This window comes from Phocoena phocoena, chromosome 8 (genome assembly GCF_963924675.1).
Source record: "Phocoena phocoena chromosome 8, mPhoPho1.1, whole genome shotgun sequence".
Taxonomy (NCBI): Eukaryota; Metazoa; Chordata; class Mammalia; order Artiodactyla; family Phocoenidae; genus Phocoena; species Phocoena phocoena.
This window is the reverse complement of record NC_089226.1, coordinates 78,865,609-78,887,594: the sequence shown is the minus strand read 5'-3', so window position 1 is coordinate 78,887,594 and position 21,986 is coordinate 78,865,609. Positions and strand designations below refer to the sequence as shown.

At 37.0% G+C, this 21,986-nt stretch overlaps 1 protein-coding gene across 1 annotated transcript in view; it reads right to left on the bottom strand.

Moving 5' to 3' along the window:
- The window catches only part of ANO3 (anoctamin 3), a 423,419-nt gene that overhangs the window by 6,854 nt on the left and 394,579 nt on the right, over positions 1–21,986 (bottom strand). Inside the window, 7 exon segments of the mRNA XM_065883040.1 lie at positions 2,727–2,874; positions 3,719–3,871; positions 4,976–5,109; positions 8,292–8,389; positions 14,368–14,425; positions 15,305–15,416; positions 19,782–19,818. Of these exon segments, the coding sequence (XP_065739112.1) occupies positions 2,727–2,874; positions 3,719–3,871; positions 4,976–5,109; positions 8,292–8,389; positions 14,368–14,425; positions 15,305–15,416; positions 19,782–19,818 (740 nt within the window).

The window sequence follows — 21,986 nt, the reverse complement described above, 5'->3', positions numbered from 1 at the left end:
ATCGTCACTGACTTTTATCGGAAAAAAAAACCCTATAAGTATGGGGAAGCTTTAAAGCTCAACAAATATTGTCAATTATTTTCCTTAAAATGACAAGCTAGTTTTGTGCATTCCGTAAAAGAGTGTTTGCTAATACCCAAGTCTGAATACTCATAGCTTGTCTGACAATTTTATTTCATGTTAAAAAAAAGTTTCTTTAGTTTGCAACTCCAAAAGTTTGCACTTTCCTTTGACACGCTCATCACACTTTAGGATGTAGCAGAAGCGCTTTATGCGCACTCTGCATTTTGTCGAATAGAATATTGAGAAGACATTTATTCAAGGGTGGAGGTTTGGTTAAAATGAATAATTATTACTGCTTCATCAAAGACATTCTGAAATTTCTTACTGGCATTGTAAAAATGGTGAATGTAGAGTGGTGAGAAATAGAATCATTACTAGTATTTTTTGGTGCCACTGCCTTGAGTGATGCAAAGCCACCAGAAAATTTTAGCCCACTGCTTTTGTACCATCTGCGCATATGTCAATTTGGTGAAAAAAGCAAATAGTATCTTAGTATTATTATGAAAATAATATTGACCTCATGGACCCTGAAGGAGATATGCAGGCCATGGGTTGAGAACCACTGCCCAGAACATAGAGTTGTTAGAGACTGAATTCAAGTGCCCATCTATCTTATTCTAAACCCTAAATTTTAATTACAGGGCCACACTGACTTCAACTTCACTCCCCTCCCTGGCCATCCTAGACCTCATAACTTATCATTTCAGCTTGCCAGTATCATCCTCTCCATTGCCACCTTGTCTTTTTGCCCCCTTGCTCTGAAAATTTCCAATCTGAATTAATTTACTCCAGTTCAGCTGCTAAACGTACCTGGAGAAAATTAATACCAGGAAGCCCCTATGAATGTGCGGTTTCAAACTCACAAGTCCTCCACATCTCTTCTTGAAATGATTCTACATCCCTAGTCACTGCTAATGGAGAAGGAGTCAGGTGCTACCTACGTGAAAAGTCAGTACCTGGAATGTGAACAGAGCTTACACCCATCCAATCTCACTTTCACCTGCCACTAGGTGGCAGTAAAGGCACTAACAAATAATGCCCGTAAGGAAGAGGGCTGCCAAGCGAGCCTACACATTTTAAACCATTAAAATCTGCTTCTAGACCATTTTCAATAAAGAAAAAAGAGACTTTTGGGTTTTTCACTATGAATACTAAAAACCAATTTATATCTGTTTATAGTGTTTTACAGTTCATAAAATGTTACCTCAGGCACCATTTCTTAAACATAGGTCCAGATTGATGACGTGCCTTTTAGTAGAAGGCAAAGTTAGCACTTAAATCTTGGGAGTTTGACTTCAAGTTAAAATCTCTTGGGCTTCCCTGGTGGCGCAGTTGGTGGGAGTCCGCCTGCCGATGCGGGGGACGTGGTGGGTTCGTGCCCCGGTCCGGGAGGATCCCACGTGCCGTGGAGCGGCTGGGCCCGTGGGCCATGGCCGTTGGGCCTGCGCGTCCGGGGCCTGTGCTCCGCAGCGGGAGAGGCCGCGGCGGTGAGAGGCCCACGTACCACAAAAAAAAAAAAAAAATCTCTTGACAAGACTCCAATATATAAAAGAAAATCTCCTGCCTTTATTAGCTCTCTCTGAAAAATTGAGACGTACGTTTGTGTTCAGAAAGGCACTGCAGTGTTCTGAGACAAATGAGTTCATCTGCAGGACTAAGGGCTGAATTCATCCTAAACCAGGGCTCTGCGGGGCTCTGCTTGCTCGGGCACACGTCCCGCATCTAGATAAGATGTATGCCCAGGGCTGCTCCTGAAGGAAGGAGGAGACACAGCTTCTCCTATCACTACTTTATCTCCTATCACTACTTCCACACCTAAGGCTAACCTCCAGCTAAAAACTCCAGTTTCTCTCTGTCTTCAAGTCCAGGGCTCCCTTGCATTCTTCAAGCTTTCAAGAAGGAAAGATCTGAAAAACTCATATCCCCTAAGGCAGTGTTCTAAACTGGGTGATTTTGTCCCCCAGGGACCATTTGGCAACGTCTGGAGACATTTCTGGTTGTCACAAGTCGGGGAGCAGGGAGGTTGCTCTTGGTATCCACTGGGTAGAGGCCAAGGTTGCTGCTAAACATCCTTTGGCACAGGACACCCCTCCTCCTCAAAAATAGAATTATCTGGTCTATAACGTCAATAGTGCAGAGGTTGAGAAACCCTGTTCTCAAGTGTTGATTTAAATTTTAACAAAAAAGAAAAAGGAGACAGGTTTAGGGTATCATTTTCTGCATGCTTAAAATCTCTAGCAGTAAATCCCTTTAGAAAAATCTCTAGTCACATAGCTGAGAGTTTCTTCATATTCTGTATACCCCACAAACTAGCTTAATTCCCTTCAGTAATTTAACTAGCATAGGCCTCGATTTCCCATCTATATAGACAAACTATTGCATTGGATTCTTTCAAAGGTCTCTTCTAGTTCTAAATTTAACTTCTAAATACATTAAAATGTTTTTAACATTTTAATACCGGTGATGCATTTACACAGAAAATCATAGACTCTAAAATTAATTGCTGTAAAAAACACTGCTGCCCTTTTTATCCCACTTGATTCCATCTAATAAACACATAAACACAATGATCAGAAACATTACCCTTAATGGTCACAGAACAAAGCTTGCCAGTAAGTTTCCATTTTAATTACAAATAAAAAATGTGTACATTTCAACCTTACCTTTCACTATATTCAAACTGACTTGCACAGGGGCCATATTTGTATTCATAGACAAAACGTGGGATGTAATCAGATGTAATAGCAATTACAAACGCATTGGTAATCACAGCCAATATACCAATTCCTTCAAGAATTCCATACCAGATACCTAGTAGGAGAAAGATTAAAGATAGTGAGTAAAAAGAAAAGAAGTTAAAACCCTTTAATCAACCTTAATTTGGAAAAAGTGTTTTAGTTATGTTGGAACCACGGCTCTGTCCATTATTTACTTTCTTAGGATGGTATGTATCTCACTACAGATATTACAGCTATTGAATACTTTTCCATAGAGGGGAGGTAGACATCATGTAGAGAGATTTGAAAATTAAAATATCGTTAGGAACTGGTTAGTGTCTGTACCAATGAGATATAGACACAGCTGCTTAAGATTCTTCAAAGCCTATGTATAGAACTTGATGAGGTACTCAAACCTATAAAAATAAAGTTCTACTTCATTGTGTGAACTCTGAAATATCTGTATTCACTATGGGTTTTGACTTTATCTTTGTCAGCTACCTTTTTAATGTAAAACTACGAAAAAGTAAAACTAGTTTAGTGTCAAGACCTGGAAATCACTAGTTGACATTTTCTACTTCTTAAGAGGCCAATTTGGCATCATATAGATACACAAAAAAGCTTTTGAAATTGTATACAGTATCAATAGACTATTGATTATGGTCAAAACTGATGTTTCAAATAGGATTAAAGTTAACTTTAAAAAATAATGGAATGAAAAAATAAGCTCTGGAGAGGGATTTATGAGATCCTTTTCAGTTACACATAAGTTTATGAAATAGCGTGTTCAGTATGAACTTACCCTCAACTAAGAGTTATAACTAAACTTACTCGCATTTCATTCTTTGGTTAACGAAAACAGTTTTGTTATGGCTGGAAGGGAGCTCCAGCAATAGAAACCCACATTGTGCTAAGTAAGATCAAGCCACCACTCTTACCTATGTCGGTTGCTCTGGCTGGCAAAGGCCTCCGCCACTGGGTGACAAATTTGTACGCATCCAGCCTGATTTCAATGATATTGTTTAACAAAGCCAAAAGAGGGGCCAGCGGAAAAGCCGCAACAAAGATGGTGGTAAAACCAAACTGCAAAACTGTAAAGGAAGAGGGTTAGAAAATCGGTAATATAAACAGTGTCATTTATTGAGTGCTTTCTTTGTTCCATATTAGGCATCTTTACATAGATTGCCTTTAATCCTTCCAACATCCCTACAAAGTAAACACGGTTATCCCACTTTACAGTTGAGAAAAATGTAGCTCATACATGTTAAGTAAACTGGCTAAAGGGCAGATAGATGAAAAATGTTAAAAACTGCATTCAAACTCAGATCTCAATAGATTGAAAGTCTATGAGACTTTCACCTCTATGCCATGCAGCGTGAAGGAAGAAAAACGTCAGAGAAGGACTTGAAGAAACATGCTTAGTCCTAGAAGGGAAGCAAGAGACCTAATCTGGTCCTCTCTTTTTATAGATGAGAAAACTGAGGGCCAGAGAACAAAAGCAAATGTCAAAACAACGTGCAGTGATCTTAACAGTTGGAATGAGAATCCTTATTTTTGTAATATAAATAAGTAAGCTTCTTGAAGACTCAAGACTCAGACTGGGTCTGTGCAAATGTTTACTGTGAGAAAGAATTATTGCTTTATTTGGTTGGGCTGATACATTTCTCAACATAGGAGTGGGTTTTGCTTTATTTTGTTCCTTTAAAATATTTGCTCAAAAGGTATGTGCTTTCATTTTGGTCAAATGTTATGGTTGACAGGACAAAATGCATAAGCCTTCCAAGGGTACTGCTTTAATATCTTCTCTAGCTCTGCTGAGGTAAAGGTACAAATGTGTTTTAGAATGCTTGGGGGCTTCCCTGGTGGCACAGTGGTTGAGAGTCCTCCTGCCGATGCAGGGGACACGGATTCGTGCCCTGGTCCGGGATGATCCCGCATGCCGCGGAGCGGCTGGGCCCATGAGCCATGGCCGCTGAGCCTGCGCGTCCGGAGCCTGTGCTCCGCAACGGGAGAGGCCACAGCAGTGAGAGGCCCGCGTACCGCAAAAAAAAAAAAAACAAAAAAACCCCAGCACAGTTAGAATGCTTGGGATTGGAAAGGAGAGAGGCGGTTTTCTCTCTTGAATCAGAGCCTGAGTGAAGTAGAAAAAATGTATCAAGAGGGTCAAATAGCTTTGCAGAAGGTTCTTTCCATACCCATTTCTAAGTACTCATCCATCAGTCCGTGAATATTCATGGGCTGTAGATTCCAATCATTTTCCCACTGAGGTATGGAAGCATCTTGTATTCCCCGCTTGATTTTATGTCGTGACCACCAGTTCTGGATCAACCTGCATAAAGGCAAAGGCCTTTTAAGCTCGTATTTAAGCACCTGGTAAACAATTTATAGTGTATTAAGAAAAGAGAAACTCCAACTACCTTGCATGCTTTTTGTGAAGAGATGTTTACACAAATCCTCAATAGTCAAAACAGATTAAAATGAATCTCTTCTAAATGAAGGGAGAATAGGCATGGAGGTTTGGGAAGCCCAGTCCGTTTTTCGTATTCCTTTCTATGTTTGGCTTACCTCTTTGAAACATAAAGTTTGAGGAACATTAATTTAATTAATTATAATTTATAATTATAATTTAATTAATTATAATTAATTTAATTTATAAATTAAAAAAAATGTCTCAGAGAGGTTAAGTAAATTATAAGCATCTTTAGCAAGAGGCAGAAAAGGAATTTGTACCAGGCCTCCACAATTTCCCAGTCCGATGCACTGGGTTAATATCACCTCTCCAACCCCCAGGTCTCTGCTCAGGAATATCCTAATGCTACTTAAGGGCCAAGGGGGAGAAAGAAACATGGTATAATTTGATGACTGAGCCTAAGTTATTTATATCATTAATCAACTAACCAGTTCTTTCCCCATAGTAAGGAAACTCCTCAAAATTATAATGTTTTTAAATAAATTAGGCCTCAATACTTCCATACCACAATGTTTTAAATACACTCTATTTCACTGTATTCTAAAGGATAATATATTTTAACAGATGTAAAAGTGGGCATTCAGGGTCCTTCTATGTCAGTATTTCACAGTTAGAATTTATCTATAGGGAAAAAACAGAATGCTGTTGTTTTGATGTTATCACAATCAATCCTGTTCTAAATATTTATTGCTGTTGCTTTTGTAACAAAGAGCCCCAAACCTCCCCATTCAGGATTTTAATTTTATTTCATTCTTAAAGGGGGGAGACAGAAATGGAGGTTCTCTGCATTAAACAAAAACAACAACAACCTTGGTCTTTTGGTAGCCAAAAGAAACCAGAAAGTTAATTTTGTTCTCAAGAACCTGCACTGCCAATAATATTTTAAGAATACCAACAAGTGTCTTAAGATGTTGAACAGAGTACAAGTTACTCTATATCCATTATTTCGTCTAATCCTTACAGTGGTTCTTGAGGTAGATACAGCTGTTGAGCCTCTCTTAGAGATGTGAAAACTGAGGCACAGAAAGGTCGATTGGCTTACAAATGGTCACACATTTTGTAAGGAGCGGAGTAGGAACTGAACTGTCATCTCTCTGATTACCAAGCCCCAATTCTTAAGAACTAGTTCTTCTTAAATGTATGGACACCAAGGGGGGAAAGTGGCAGGGAGGCGGTGGTAGTGTAATGAATTGGGAGATTGGGATTGACATATATACACTAATATGTATAAAATGGATAACTAATAAGAACCTGCTGTATAAAAAATAAAATAAAATAAAATTTAAAAAAAAAGAACTAGTCTTCTTAGTAACTCTATAGAAGGCTAGTTTAAAAATTAAATACTCTTAGAACAAAAAATTTCACAATCTGTATGGAAACACAAAAGACCCCAAATAGCCAAAGCAATCTTGAGAAAGAAAAATGGAGCTGGAGGAATCAGGCTCCCTGACTTGAGACTATACTACAAAGCTACAGTAATCAAGACAGTATGGAACTGGCACAAAAACAGAAATATAGATCAATGGAACAGGATAGAAAGCCCAGAGATAAACCCACACACATATGGTCACCTTATCTTTGATAAAGGAGGCAAAAATATACACTGGAGAAAAGACAGCCTCTTCAATAAGTGGTGCTGGAAAAACTGGACAGCTACATGTAAAAGAATGAAATTAGAACACTCCCTAACACCATACACAAAAATAAACTCAAAATGGATTAAAGACCTAAATGTAAGGCCAGACACTATCAAACTCTTGGAAGAAAACATAGGTAGAACACTCTATGACATAAATCACAGCAAGATCCTTTTTGACCCACCTTCTAGAGAAATGGAAATAAAAACAAAAATAAACAAATGGGACCTAGTGAAACTTCAAAGCTTTTGCACAGCAAAGGAAATCATAAACCAGATGAAAAGACAACCCTCTGAATGGGAGAAAATATTTGCAAATGAAGCAACTGACAAAGGATTAATCTCCAAAATTTACAAGCAGCTCATGCAGCTCAATATCAAAAAAACAAACAACCCAATCCAAAAATGCGCAGAAGACCTAAACAGACATTTCTCCAAAGAAGATATACAGATTGCCAACAGACACATGCAAGAATGCTCAACATCACTAATTATTAGAGAAATGCAGATCAAAACCACAATGAGGTATCACCTAACACCCGTCAGAATGGCCATCACCAAAAAATCTACAAACAATAAATGCTAGAGGGGGTATGGAGAAAAGGGAACCCTCTTGCACTGTTGGTGGGAATGTAAATTGATACAGCCATTATGGAGAACAGTATGGAGGTTCCTTAAAAAACTAAAAATAGAACTACCATACGACCCAGCAATCCCACTACTGGGCATATATCCTAAGAAAACCATAATTCAAAAAGAGTCATGTACCACCATGTTCATTGCAGCTCTATTTACAATAACCAGGACATGGAAGCAACCTAAGTATCCATCGACAGATGAATGGATAAAGAAGATGTGGCACATATATACAATGGAATATTACTCAGTCATAAAAAGAAACGAAATTGAGTTATTTGTAGTGAGGTGGATGGGCCTAGAGTCTGTCATACAGAGTGAAGTAAGTCAGAAAGAGAAAAACAAATACCGTATGCTAACACATATATATGGAATCTAAAATACAAAACAAAAAAATGGTCATGAAGAACCTAGGGACAAGACGGGAATAAAGACGTAGACCCAATAGAGAATGGACTTGAGGACACAGGGAGGCGGAAGGGTAAGCTGGGACGAAGTGAGAGAGTGGCATGGACATATATACACTACCAAATGTAAAATAGATAGCTAGTGGGAAGCAGCCATAGCACAGGGAGATCAGCTCGGTGCTTTGTGACCACCTGGAGGGGTGGGATAGGGAGGGTGGGAGGGAGGGGGATGTAAGAGGGAAGAGATATGGGGACATATGTATATGTATAGCTGATTCACTTTGTTATAAAGCAGAAACTAACACACCATTGTAAATCAATTATACTCCAATAAAGATGTTAAAAAAAAATTAAGTACTCACGGGTATCCCAGTTCCATGAAATTGTTCCATATTTGCTTCAAAAACATGATAACTCCCATCTGGAGGCAAAGGTCTATCAAACAGCCACTAGGATGACACTGAAACAGAATAACAAGAGCATTAATGATCTTGCTCTTCTAGGTTGCCTTAAACACCCCCACATTCAAATTGTACAGCAAATTCTAAAGCCAGGGCACCTTATATCAATGCGTAAGGAGAATAAAAACAGGGAAGAAATAGCGCATATGAGGATACCTCATAGGGAAGTTTTCAGTAATATACATTGGAATATTGATCAAAATTATAACAGCAATAACCAAAAAATCTAACTTTTAATGAGCACTTAGTACTGCCAAGCTCTGTGCTAGGCATGATCACATTTAATGAATGCTCTGGAATACTACATACCTATTAACAATCAGGTGATAGCAAAATATTTAATTCTATGACAAAATGTTTATATTTTTTAAAATCAGCTTTTTGTCTCAGACTGATTTTAAATTTGCAGAAAATTTACAAAGATAGTACAGAGAGTGCCCATGCACCCCTCCCCCAATTCCCTCCATTGCCCCTTACATTACCGAGGTATATTGTCAGGTATAAGTTAAGAAGTCAATATTAGTACATTGCTATTAACCAAATTCCAGACTTGACTTAGATTTCACCAGCTCCAGGACGCAATGTGGGAGACCCCATAGCACTTATTTGTCATGTTCCCCCCAGTCACCTCTGGTCTAGACAGTTTCTCAGATTTTCATATCCTTAACAATTCTGAGTACTGCTGGACAAGCACCCTGTGGAAAATCCCCCAATCTGGGTTTGTTTGATGTTTTCACATATTTAGACTGGGGTTATGTGCTTTAAGAATGGAGGCAGGGCACAGAGGTAAAGTGCCATTTCCATCACATCCCATCAGGGCCACATGGTATCCCCATGACATCACCAGTGATATTAACTTTCATCACTTGGTTAATATAATATTTGCCAAGTGTTTCTTCTGCAAAGTTACTCATTTTCCCGTATCTCCTGGAGAGGGACTATCTACATATATTATAATGTATTTTAAGTGGTAAAAGTATGCCACAAAATAGGTTGTCAGTATGATCCCAATGTTGCCTTCTCTGTGCTCCTCTGCTTTTTCAGATGATCAGTAACAGCATTAGAAACCCACACGAACAAAAGTGTGATTCCAATGAAAATTGCAATAAATGTGTTTTGCTTGAAAACTTTGCACTATATAAGATATTTCGGTAGGAAAGCGTGGGTCTTTTTCTTTGGAAATGGGTTCATGTCCTGCTTGTAAGGATGATGGTCTCTATAGCTTTGATCTACAGTTTCTATTTCTATCAAATCAGTACCAGTGGGACTTCAAAGGGAACAAATACTTAGGACACAAAGAGCCTGCTTTTCTGTTTCCAGCCCAGTAACTTAAAACTCCCTAATCTGAGCCAGAGAGAGGGTTTGCCAGTGATAATTTTTATTGTGTGGAGAAGTTTCAAGTCTCCTATCCAAGCACACTGCTTCTGAATTTAGGACCCCCTGAACTCTGCTACATATATACCATAAGTGGGTTTGGTAGAATGTCTGAGGCAGAATAATTACTAAGCTACAGAGTCAGATCACAGATCACAGCTGCAAGCTGAAACTCTTCATTTTTGTAGAGAGACTCACAGAGGCAAATTAACTTGTCCAAGATCATGCAATGCTAACTGGTAATGTGGGAATGAAAGCTTAGGTCTCCTGTACCCTCATCCACTGCTCTTTTACATAATGCTAAGGATGAATTCTATTTACCAAATGTGTTCATTGCCTTGAAGGGTTGCTTTAGCAAAGCCTGTTATTACACGGGAAGTTAAAAAGAAGACTATCATAGAACCATGTGATTGGATCCCTCTCCACGGTGGTAGGCCAAAGTGGGGAGGCTGGATGACAGACCATTTATAATTTTGTTGAATTTAAGCCTTGATGACTTTGTAGTTTGATTTACAGGGTAGAGAAAGAGATCTAACAGTTTCAGCGGATCTGCCTCTTCACATAATGATTCCTTTGAGCTAACTCCAGTCCTTCATTACTCTAAAACTCATTTAGGATAAAGTCTATACTTAGAATGAGTAAAGGGCATGGATGAATGTGCAGGAGACCCAGGCTTTCATTCCCATTGCACCATTCAAAATTATACGACCATGGACAACCCAACGCTGGGTGCCTTCACATATTTTTCTCATTTGCTCCTCATGAGAGTCTGGTGACATGGGTGTTAATATCTCTGTTTTGTAGATAATGAAGCTAAGTGGCAGACAGAAGTATCAGACTGCAATACCCTATTCCTTTCACTTGATCCACTTTAGTATGTTTACTCTAAATCCAATTTACGTGTAGGAGCCAGCAATCATTCAGCGATCTTGTACCAAAACCAATTTTTATTAGATTCTCCACTGTGGCAATATGCTATCCCAATGGTGGCTGGAAAGCACAGTGACCAGAACATGAACTCTAGACTGCCGGAATCAAACTGATATCAAATTGATTACTTCATCAATTTATAGGTATGTTTCAATAATTTTAGGCAAATTATATATCTTCTCTAAGATTCTGTTTTCTCACCAGTAACATGAGTGTAATAACAGACTTGTTGTGAGGATTAAATGCATTAATATATGTAGAACACTTAGAACCAATTGCTGGAATGTGCTGGCATATAGTAAACACTCATTAAATATTAGCTATTATTAACATTTTACACAGATTTACATATATGAGATATTATATGGCGTAGTATGAGGGAATTCCAGTATAGCCAGTTCGTAAATGTTCTAAATAAAATTGTGGTACTTTTTTCCTTTCTTTATAATGGCTACTATTATTTATGCCAGGGATTTTACATGCATGATCCAATTTAATCCACCTATGGCCAATATTACTGAGGTGGCTATTCTTATCACAATTTGCACATAAAAAAAATCGAGACGTAGAGATATTAAGATCATGTGTTCAGGTACGGCAAAATTAGAATGTAGACTGTCAGATTCCAAAGACAAAATATTTGTTACAGATCGTGGTTATGTTCTTTTCTTCAAGACTATTAAATCATCAAAGGAAGGAAAGAGACTTCTTCATCTGTACACCACATATTACCCAGCAGAGACCTAGGATAGAATATGTGTCAATAAATGCTTGCTGTATGATTGAATTCAGAGGATCAATTCTTATCTTCCATCATGTATACTTTTCCTATCTACACTTCCAGGATTTCTAGAGCCTATCACAAACCCATATTTTTATTTCACTGAGTTTTTGTCAAAATAAATAAGCCTTTGTTGGAAAATATGGCTACTATCTATGGCATATGTATTGTGGAGAATATCTAGGATGGTTATGAAGTATTTTTCCTGACATTAGTATTATAATTATTCCCCTGGTACTTTCAAAGAAGAATCATGAATTCCAATAATTTCCCAATTAAGAGTACCCAATTAAATAAAATTATTGGTGCTAGCAGCCACTAAAATGGCATCAATAGGCAGATCTACCTACGCGTGACTACACTGTTCCCCACACTACCCTTGCTAACGCCACTGAATATTCCTCGAAAAAGTAAGCCTTGCTTTTCCCCCCGCATTTGGGTAGCTGAAAACCTTTTAGCAGATATAGTCATACTTCTGGGCTACGAAAGAAGCAAGTCTGATTTGGGGATTTTCAGGAGGCCTGGGACTATGAAAGGCCTTAGTTGATCTCTGTCCAATAGAATAATACCCAGGTGGCTGTAGAGACAGAGCATAGATAAATATCAGTTACAATTTATAGAGTTCCTACCACAGTCCAGGGACTGTGCTGTCTTATGCAAATTATCTCTTATTTATTAACAGCTTTGCAACCTAAGTGTTACTATTGCCAGTTTACAGATGAGAAGACAGATATTCAGAGAGATTAAATTAAGGACAAAGAATGAATAATCAGCATTAACATTTGAGCCCAGTTTTCTGTGATATAAAGCATACGTTCTTTGGGATTTTTAGGCTTTCTCCATGTATTCCAATAACTTTTAGAAGACTTTGGGGAGACAACATTAATGAGAGAGGCCCTGAGTTTTGGGGACTTTTTAGATAGAGACTAGAAATATCTCCTATTTCTCAGGTAATCTTTTCTTAGCCTCTCTCTAAATTATGACCTCCTACTAATGCTGCCACAAATTAAATTGGATTTTACATTAGAATAATTAAAACAATTTTGAACTACACAAGGAATAAACAGTCTAACAATGAGACTGAAAAGAGTCCAGAAATTTCAAGATGTAGAATATAAAAAATCTTACAGTCTCATTTTGCCGAATGAAAACATGTATTTATTACATTTATTTATTAAATGTGTGGCTGCCAATTAGGCATGGGGGGATCTTGATTACTCTTTACACCAAAATAAACTTCCAGTGGGCCAAAGATATCAGTATTAAAAAAAATAACATTAGCTAAAAATACATGTTAATTTTCGGCTTCCCTGGTGGCACAGTGGTTAAGAATCCACCTGCCAATGCAGGGAACATGGGTTTGAGCCCTGGGCCAGGACGATCCCACATGCGTGGAGCAACTAAGCCCATGTGCCACAACTACTGACCCTGTGCTCTAGAACCTGTGAGCCACAACTACTGAGCCCAAGTGCCACAACTACTGAAGCCCGTACACCTAAAGCCCAGACTCCACAACAAGAGAAGCCACCGTAATAAGAAGCCTGTGTACTGCGACGAAGAGTAGCCACCGCTCGCCACAACTAGAAAAAGCCCGCACGCAGCAATGAAGACACAACACAGCCAAAAATAAATAAATAACTAAATAATTTTTTTTTTTTAATGTGAATTTTTAAAATTTCCTGAATGGAGAATACATTTTTTTTGTCATGATACAAATTCCCCAAACCATTAACAACAGTAATATTTTGATTAGAAAATGCTATATAGTTTTGTAAAAAAATATCAAAACTAAACTAAACTATATACAAGAAAATGGGAAACATATCTGCAGCAAATATGAAAGATCAGAGCCTAATTTTATTTGTTTATAAATTATTAAAACAGAAAAACAGCTTAATGAAAATAAATAGGAATAATACACGCACAGAAGTATAAAATGTCAACAGAAATACGAAAAATATTCTCCATCTCACTTGTAATTAAAGGAACTGAAATCAAAAGAAGATATCTTTTGGATTATTGGTAAAACTTAAAATGTTTCTCTTGGCAGAAGTCTGAAAAGTAGATTCATACTCTATAGGTAGAGCATAGCATTTGGGAGGACAATTTGTCAGTCTCAGTGAAAATATAAAATATTCTTACACTGTGATAGAGAGATATTATTCCTAGACATTTTGTTTCCATGACCTACATATAATAAATCAATAAAGAAATATGAGACTTTGAAGATATACCTATATATTTATAAATTAGTATTTGAAGTAAGATTTCTTTTGGACTAAATTTTCCCTGCTTAAAAGGAAACATAGCATGTTTAAAAGTTTGGAAACCAGTACAATAGACAATAATAATTCCCCCAAAGAAAAACAGTTCTGGAGCTAAATTTCTGGGCTTTATGAATGGAAAAAATAGCTTTGATGGAATATTAAAAAGAGCTGAGGGACTTCCCTGGTGGTGCAGTGGTAAGAGTTTGGGCTCCCAATGCAGGGGACCTGGGTTTGATTCCTGCTCAGGGCACTAGATCCCACATGCATGCCGCAACTAAGAGTTCTCGTGCCACAACTAAGGAGCCCACATGCTGCAACGAAGGAGCCACGAGCCACAACTAAGACTCGGCACAATCAAATAAATAAAAATAAATAATTAAATGAGCAAATTATTGCTTTACAAAAAAAAAAAAAGAGCTGAGGTCAGGATCACCCTCTTTTTTGGAAAGACTTAGTTCCATTTCTGAAACCATAGGAAGTCTCCTTTATTGAAAATGTGTCTTCAGCATGCCTGAAATTCCCTGTTCTACCTCCCCTTTCTCTCCCTTCCCACCCCCTCTTCCTCCCATAGTCACTGGTCCATATCCATGCCTATCCCCACACCCACCCTTACAAGATTACTTACTTCCTCCAGTCTCCACCGGTTGAAAAGTTTATTGTACTTTCCTGGATGGCCTACAAATCTGTAAAAAGCCATTTTAATTCATTAGCGTTTATGTGGGTTGACTGAAGAACATTTACTAATGCATTACAACAAGTGCATGTGTGGGTAGAGACTTAAGTGTTCTCTGGAGCAACCTGTACCCAAACAGTTGACTTAGGCCATGCTTACACATCAAAGGACCCAACTTAAAAAGGAAAAATGACGTGTGAAGTCAATATCAATGAGTTGAGAAAGTACAGACAAACCAACCGAATGAAATTTTCTACTTTTACCTGTGGAGTTTTTTTTAATGTCTTCTTGACCTAGTTAACGAATATTAATACAATGTGCTGAATGATTGAGTTTAAAATGTTTCTAGCTTCAGCATGTTTCCATGGCACTTGTCAGCGTGTTAAGCATATGGCAGACCAGAACCAGTAGCTTAATATGCTTCTTTTTCATATTTTGCAGCAAATTTAAGGAAAATAAAAACATTACCATGAGAGGTATGTTTCCCCACTAAGGAACTGTAAGCTGGGGTTACATAAAAATTATTTTCTTATTTAACAAAACCATTACTTATGACTGGAGAGTCATAATTCAACCCAAGGATGGCATATGTTTTATTTATTTTTTAAAAATGGAAGTATAGTTGATTTACAATGTTGTGTTAGCTTCAGGTATACAGAAAAGTAATACGGTTATATGATTTTGCTTTTTTATGCCAACTTTAACTGGGAGTGGCAGCTAGAAGCACTGTGCAGAGGAGTCTTTTGACTTGAAAAAGCAGGTGAAGATTGATTGGGACAGTTTTCTAAAGCAGAGGACAAGAATTTGCCACCCCTGTTAACAAACCTGCAGCGGAACTGTTGACAATCTCTGTCATTCTGCAAAGATAATGCCTATGGAGTTGACTTACCTCCCCAGAAAGAAAGCAATATAGAAGATAGAACTGTTTAAATTGACGAACTGGAAGAGGAACATCTTCAAAGCAAAGCTGTTTTCCCATTCAGATTCTGTTCGAGGATATTCTAAAAGGAACATAGGGTGTGTTTACATAGATGAGGTAAATGGCAAGAAATATGGATACAGAATCAGAAGTCCCATGTTCAAAATCTGGTTCAGTCATTTACTAGTTCTATGCGCCACTCAATGTCTCTGAGTCCTAGTGTCTGCATCTGTAAAAATAGGAATGATAATATCTGTTCCATAGAGTTGCTGAAAGGATCCAATGAGATAATCTTTAGACATTTCCCACAGCTACAGAAGTATGATGCTTATTACCAAGATATAAAGATTTTCAGGATTCTCTCTGCTCCTTTCATTTAGAGGTAACCATAAATATTAGATCAGTCTTTCACCCAAACTGGCTACACTTAATATAGGGACCTAAATTGTCCACAGGGTTCTTTGAAAAAGGAATATTTTGTATGCAGACTGAAGTGGAATAGTAAAGAGAAAAGAGGGCCACATCAGTCACAAGAGCCCAGTTTTTATCTCAACCTTACACCTAATTTGCTGGTAATCTCAGGCAGGTCTCTTCACATTTCTCTGTAATCAGTTTTATAATCTGTGAAATGAGGAATTTAGATAAGATAATTTTAAGAACTCTGTCAACTCACACCTTAGGGTTCTAACTTGTCAAACAAAACAAAACAAAACACAACAAAATACAGTGATGAGAGAGATTGGATGAAGATGGCAGCATGTACTGAAGCTCTGCTCCCACTCAGTACCCAAGTAAGTGATAGAAAATATATATGCGCAACTAATATATATATTTTTTAATATAATTGAAAAATTCAAGAAAGGTAGAAACTAGATGGGCTCTGACTTAAGGAAAAGAGAGACCAAAATACATGCATGAGCAAAGCACAGAATAAAAACGCAACAGGTCTTGGGGAACTCCAAGTCCAAACCAGGTAGGTGCCGGAAATAGGAGGGGGTCTGTGGGGCATCGAAAAGAGTGACTGGTTGGTGGGCACCAGTGAGAGCAGTCAGGATAGGCTGACATTTCCCCATGGGTTTTGATAGGTTGTGTTTTCATTGTTGTTTCCTTCTAAATAGTTTGTAAATTAAGCATAAAACTTATTTAGAAATGAGAATGTGGATTTTTTTAAAAATCCTGTGAGTAAGATTGCTTTTGGTTCTCCATTTCTAATTTTATTGCATCGTGATCCACAAATGTGTCCTGTGTGATTTCTGTTTGGGGGCAAAAAAGTTGCAATTTCATTGTGGCCAAATTACATGGATAAGTTTTGTCAATGTATCAAGTATCTGAAAATAATATTTCTGTTGAGCATACAGTTTATATATATTTTAAAAGAAGCTTGCTAGTTACGATATTCAAATACTCTACATCCTGGCTTATATTTTGAGTGTGGATTTATCAATTTATTTTTGTATTTCTATCATTTTTTGCTTTCTATGTTTTGAAGGTTTATGAAAAGGTGTATAGAAATCATGACGATTATAATGACCTGGTAGATTGTTTATCAGGATGAAGTGTTTCTCTGTCTCTCTCAAATAGATATTAAACTCTTTTTTGCCTAAAGTTAATATGGTGACATATGATTTTATTGTTACTATTTTCTTGATATAGATGCTCCTATTGCTGAATTGACCTCTGACAAAATAAAAACTATTTTTACCAGTTGTCCTAATTTGTTTCTTGGAATCCAGGTTTATTTTTATAGATAATTAATATTACAGATAAATCACAGTTCATTATTATAGTTACTTTATTATTTGGAACAACTGACAACCATTCTGATCTAATTCTCAACAACTATAAAATTAGGCTGAAAAAATTATCTCTTGGAATCAAATGTTATATATTTCCTCTCTAAAAAAACCTTAATGTGATAGAATTGAAGCTTTGAATTTTTTTGTGTGTGTGGTTTTTGAAAATAAAATATTTGGACAAAAAAAGAAATCAAGGGGCTTCCCTGGTGGCACAGTGGTTGAGAGTCCGCCTGCCGATGCAGGGGACACGGGTTCGTGCCCTGGTCCGGGAAGATCCCACATGCCGCAGAGCGGCTAGGCCCGTGAGCCATGGCCGCTGAGCCTGCGCGTCCGGAGCCTGTGCTCTGCAACGGGAGAGGCCACAGCAGTGAGAGGCCCGCGTACCGCAAAAAAAAAAAAAAAAAGAAATCAAGAAACAAAGTTTAAAAAATATTTTAAATAAAACAGTGTTTGGCCTCCTCCAGAAAGTTAAACCTAATTTCTAATTTGAAGCATAAATTTGCAAGCCAAAAGTTATACAGAATACAATGTCATATATATTATATGTATATATTTATAGGTATATACATGCAATGATATTATATTACTTTAAATAAAATATCAATATTTTATTAATTTAAATCAATACAATTCATTCATTATTAATCAACAGTTATGAATCCACAGGCATTATGGTATGAGTTACAGATGGAAAAATCAAATATGAAGTGAATACACCTGGAACTTAGCACAGATAACTGTTCTGTTTCCTACTATCAATTGTAGTCCCCAAATCACTTGCTTAGATTTGCTTCTATCTTGGGTATAAAGTTCTTTAAAAGTTAATAAATGTAAGGAATCAGAACTGGAAGAAACCTCTGAGACAATCTAGTTCAAGTGCTTTGTTACCCAACTGAAGAAATTGTAGCTCAGTGGGTTTAAAGAACAATGGAAACGATGAAAAAGATCATTCCCATTTATGGAGCACTTGTCATGTGTCAGGCGGCCAACCTACAATGGTGAAACAGGAAGTATTATCATTCTCATTTTACCAGTGAAGAAACTGACTCAAAAAAAAAAAAAAAAAAAAGGAGGAGGAACAGAGGAAAGAGAAGGAGGAAGAATGGAATGGAGAGAGGGGGAAACTTGCTCATAGTTATGTAATTTCCAAGTAATCATGTCATCCAGAGGATGAACTAGGAACTAGTTCTTCCCTCTACACACTGTTCCTTCATAACGAAAGTGATATATCATAATAGAGTCATACAGTTCCTCCACCATAGTCAATGGAGTCTGTCACTTCTGAGTTTAAATTCTACTTATTTAACTTAATTATCTTGGTTTTCTTATCCATAAACTAGGGATCATACTGTCATAGAGTTGTGATGACAGTAAAACAAAATAATGAAGGAGAAGTGTTTAGCTTAGCCCAGTGCCTTGGCTCTGGTGAGTTCTCAATAAAAGATCACTGCTCAAACAAATCTGCAATAAAAATTTTGTACCCCGAACTGGGGGACCAAAAATTAAGTTCGAGGATAGAAAAAAAAAACATTTTCTGACATGTAAGGTTTTGAGAAATTTACTTTCCACGTAGCAAAATAAGGAATTAAGTTAAGACAGAAGAAACATAGGATCCAAAAAGTAATGTCCAGCCGAGAAAAAAAAGGTGAAAGGAATTCCCACAGTGCTGGTGAAGGGAAGTGTAGATGCAGCTGAGCACAAGCCCAGAGGGTAACCTATTGAGATTGGAGCAGACAGTGGTTCAGGGAGGATAACCCTAAGAAGAAAATAAAATGAATACAATACTTGATGTTTTTGAATGTATTTAGAGAGAATTTACAGTTATGGCAGGAAGTTTGGGATAAATTAAGGAAAGTATGTGTAGACAATTAAGCAAAAAAAAGTGGTTATTAGCTTCATGAAAATATAAAGGTTGTGTAAGAAAGGAAGGATCACAGTACACACCATGCCTTAGATGTGAACATAGTTCTCTAGACACAATGATTTGAACACTAATTATTCATTTGGCTAAAACTGCTGGTACAACTAGTTTGGAAGGAGGGGAATTAAGTCTGTTTTTAGCCGGCGATGGATGGGAAAGTGTGCGGGGACAGAACACTGCAGGGAATAAAGACTTAAGTTCTTGTCTTTATGATGGGAAGGCAATCACTTCCCAAAGCTGGAAAACCCAAGAATGGCATGCAGTTTAGAAACAGGGTAGAAAGTAACAGAAGAAATTAATTGATAAAATGCTAAAAAGCCGTCCCTCAGGGATATGGAAAATAAAAATGGGTAATGTGGCAAAGGACTGGTGTTTATTATAAATCTCTTAATAATCTTTTGCCTTTTAAATTGTGTACATGTAATATGACACTTTGATAAAAATAAATATTGGGGGTGAAAATCACGAAGAACTGAAAAGGTAGTGGAAAAAAGCAATTCCAAGTAGGGAGAACTAGGTTTGCTAATTTCCAGTAAGATTTTGTAACTATACACATTGCCTCTCTATAGTTATGTGATGTAGTCCAACTTCCTACGCCCCTTCTTTCACTTTTATTGACAATTATATAACTAAAGTTGATATAAAAAACATATAAAAAATGCTAAAGTGTGTAAAGCAAGTGCAGAATAACATGTCCATGTTACTAAAGAGTGAAGAAAAATGGACTTACCTAAATTAGTGAGAAGGTAAGCAATTTTTTCATAAGCCTGTAATAAAAGAAAACAAATAGTTAATGTTATTATTTTCTTTTAGAAAAGCCTGTTATTTACACTATTCAAGAAACATCTAAAGTATATTCTACATAGTGGCTACATTTTTAATTAAGCAGAAGCAAGTTTTAAATCTTACTCTACAGTGCTTTATATATACACATACACACAAAATGCATGTAATAAAAATGTGTTGTAAATATGTGTATATATACAGACACACTTGATTTCTGCAATAACATCTTTTCTGCTAGCTATCTTTATTTCCACTTTATAAATCAAAGAAATGAGACTTAAAAAAACCCCAAAGACATTCAACTAGTTAATGGCTGACCTGGGATTTAATAATCAAATTATACGTGCTTTTCACTACACTGGAAGGTTAAGTGGAAGTATGTCTTCTTTACTATTGATAAAGAATTTTCCAAACTCTGACAAAGACAGTGGGCAAAGTTGCATTCCTAAAGAACAAAGCTGGTTTGGTGGTTATTTAAAACAAGATTCACTAGTCAGACCTGTTGAATCTGTAAGTCACATGCACGATAGATTTTTATAACATTTTTTATATTCTGCCACCTTCTCCTTGCCCCACCATACTCTGTGTACCACCCATACAGACTCAAGGAAAGAAAACATATTTCACAATATTCCAAGTAAATATAGTTGGAAATGTATATTTACTTTGGACAGAAGGGTGATGTGTGTGTGTATGTAAATATGACTACATAACCCCACAATTCAACAAATTATTCTTTAGATTATAAATTCCAATAACCCTGCCTATTGGCATGCAAAATCAAAAAGGTGTCTGGACACTTGAAAAGTTGTTCACCTTCCCTGACTGTTCTTTCAGTAGAACTATTATGATTATTCATCTTGACCATGATTCAATCCATCTCTTCCTAAGATTTAAAGTGTTATCTTGAGACAAAAAGATTATATTGAGTACAATAGTCTCATTCTATCCCTGGTGCAGTTTGTTTGTTTTTTTTTAACTGTACACTCAAGTAATCATTTCCAAATTTTAGGACCCGATTAGCTTGAATTCATGAGCACCAAAGTTATCCTGATTTTGTTCTTTTCCATGCCCCATTTATCAACTAAGATGATTAGAGAAGGGTCTCCAGAGAGTATTGGAAGACAGCCTTATCAATCAGCAAATAGTACTTGAGTACCTCCTATGCCTCAGGCACTGAATTAAGTGCCCTCATGGGGACTGAGAGAAAATTTTATTTAAATAACTGCCATTTAGAGTATTTGGTGCCAAACAGTGTTTTATAGATACTATTATTTATATGTGTCCTTACAACAATATTATCAAATAGGTATTATGATTCCCATTTTACAGAACAGGAAACTACGGTTTAGAATGTAAAGCACCTAACCCGAGATAATACTTCTAAGCAAGTAGCAAAGTCGGGATTTGGTATCATGGCTCTCTTGTACCACCTATGCTGTGCCTTCTCACATAACCACTTCAGATTTTGTCTTAATACTTAGCACACAGACCTGTCTGTAAGCCTGCGATGGTGATATCTGCAGCTGATGCCCCAAGGGATTACAATAACCTAATAACCTTTGGAGGAATGTTATGAATCACAAAAGATGTTGTGCCACCCCTGGATATATTGCTCTTGGAAAGCTGCCTGAGGTAGTGAAGAGCCTGCATCACCCAAGGCCCAAATGCCCATTGGCATCATCATGATGATGAGTTACAAAATCAGTCCATGCAGAGTGACATGTTAACTCACCCACAAAGTGTAGGAAGAAACCACCATTCAAATATAACCAACTGGATGGTGTATTACAGCAATCACATTGACACAGCAAGTTGTGTGTGTGTGTGTGTGTGTGTGTGTGTGTGTGTGTGTGTGTGTGTTAGAATGGATATGTACTTGGGGGAGGAGAGAATAAGGGGATTCAGGGTCAATTGTTCTGGTTGCTACATTATATACATGTAGTATATGTATATACTACATAAATACACATCATTTTATATATATATATATATATGCAATATATGTGTGTGTGTAAAACATTTATAAATAAAATAAAATGTAAAAAGTATATAAAATACCATATTGAGGAACCTATGCTTTTAAAAATTATTCACTAGTGCATTCAGTAAGCTGATATTCTGTGGTCATATATATTGGGTTAAAAAT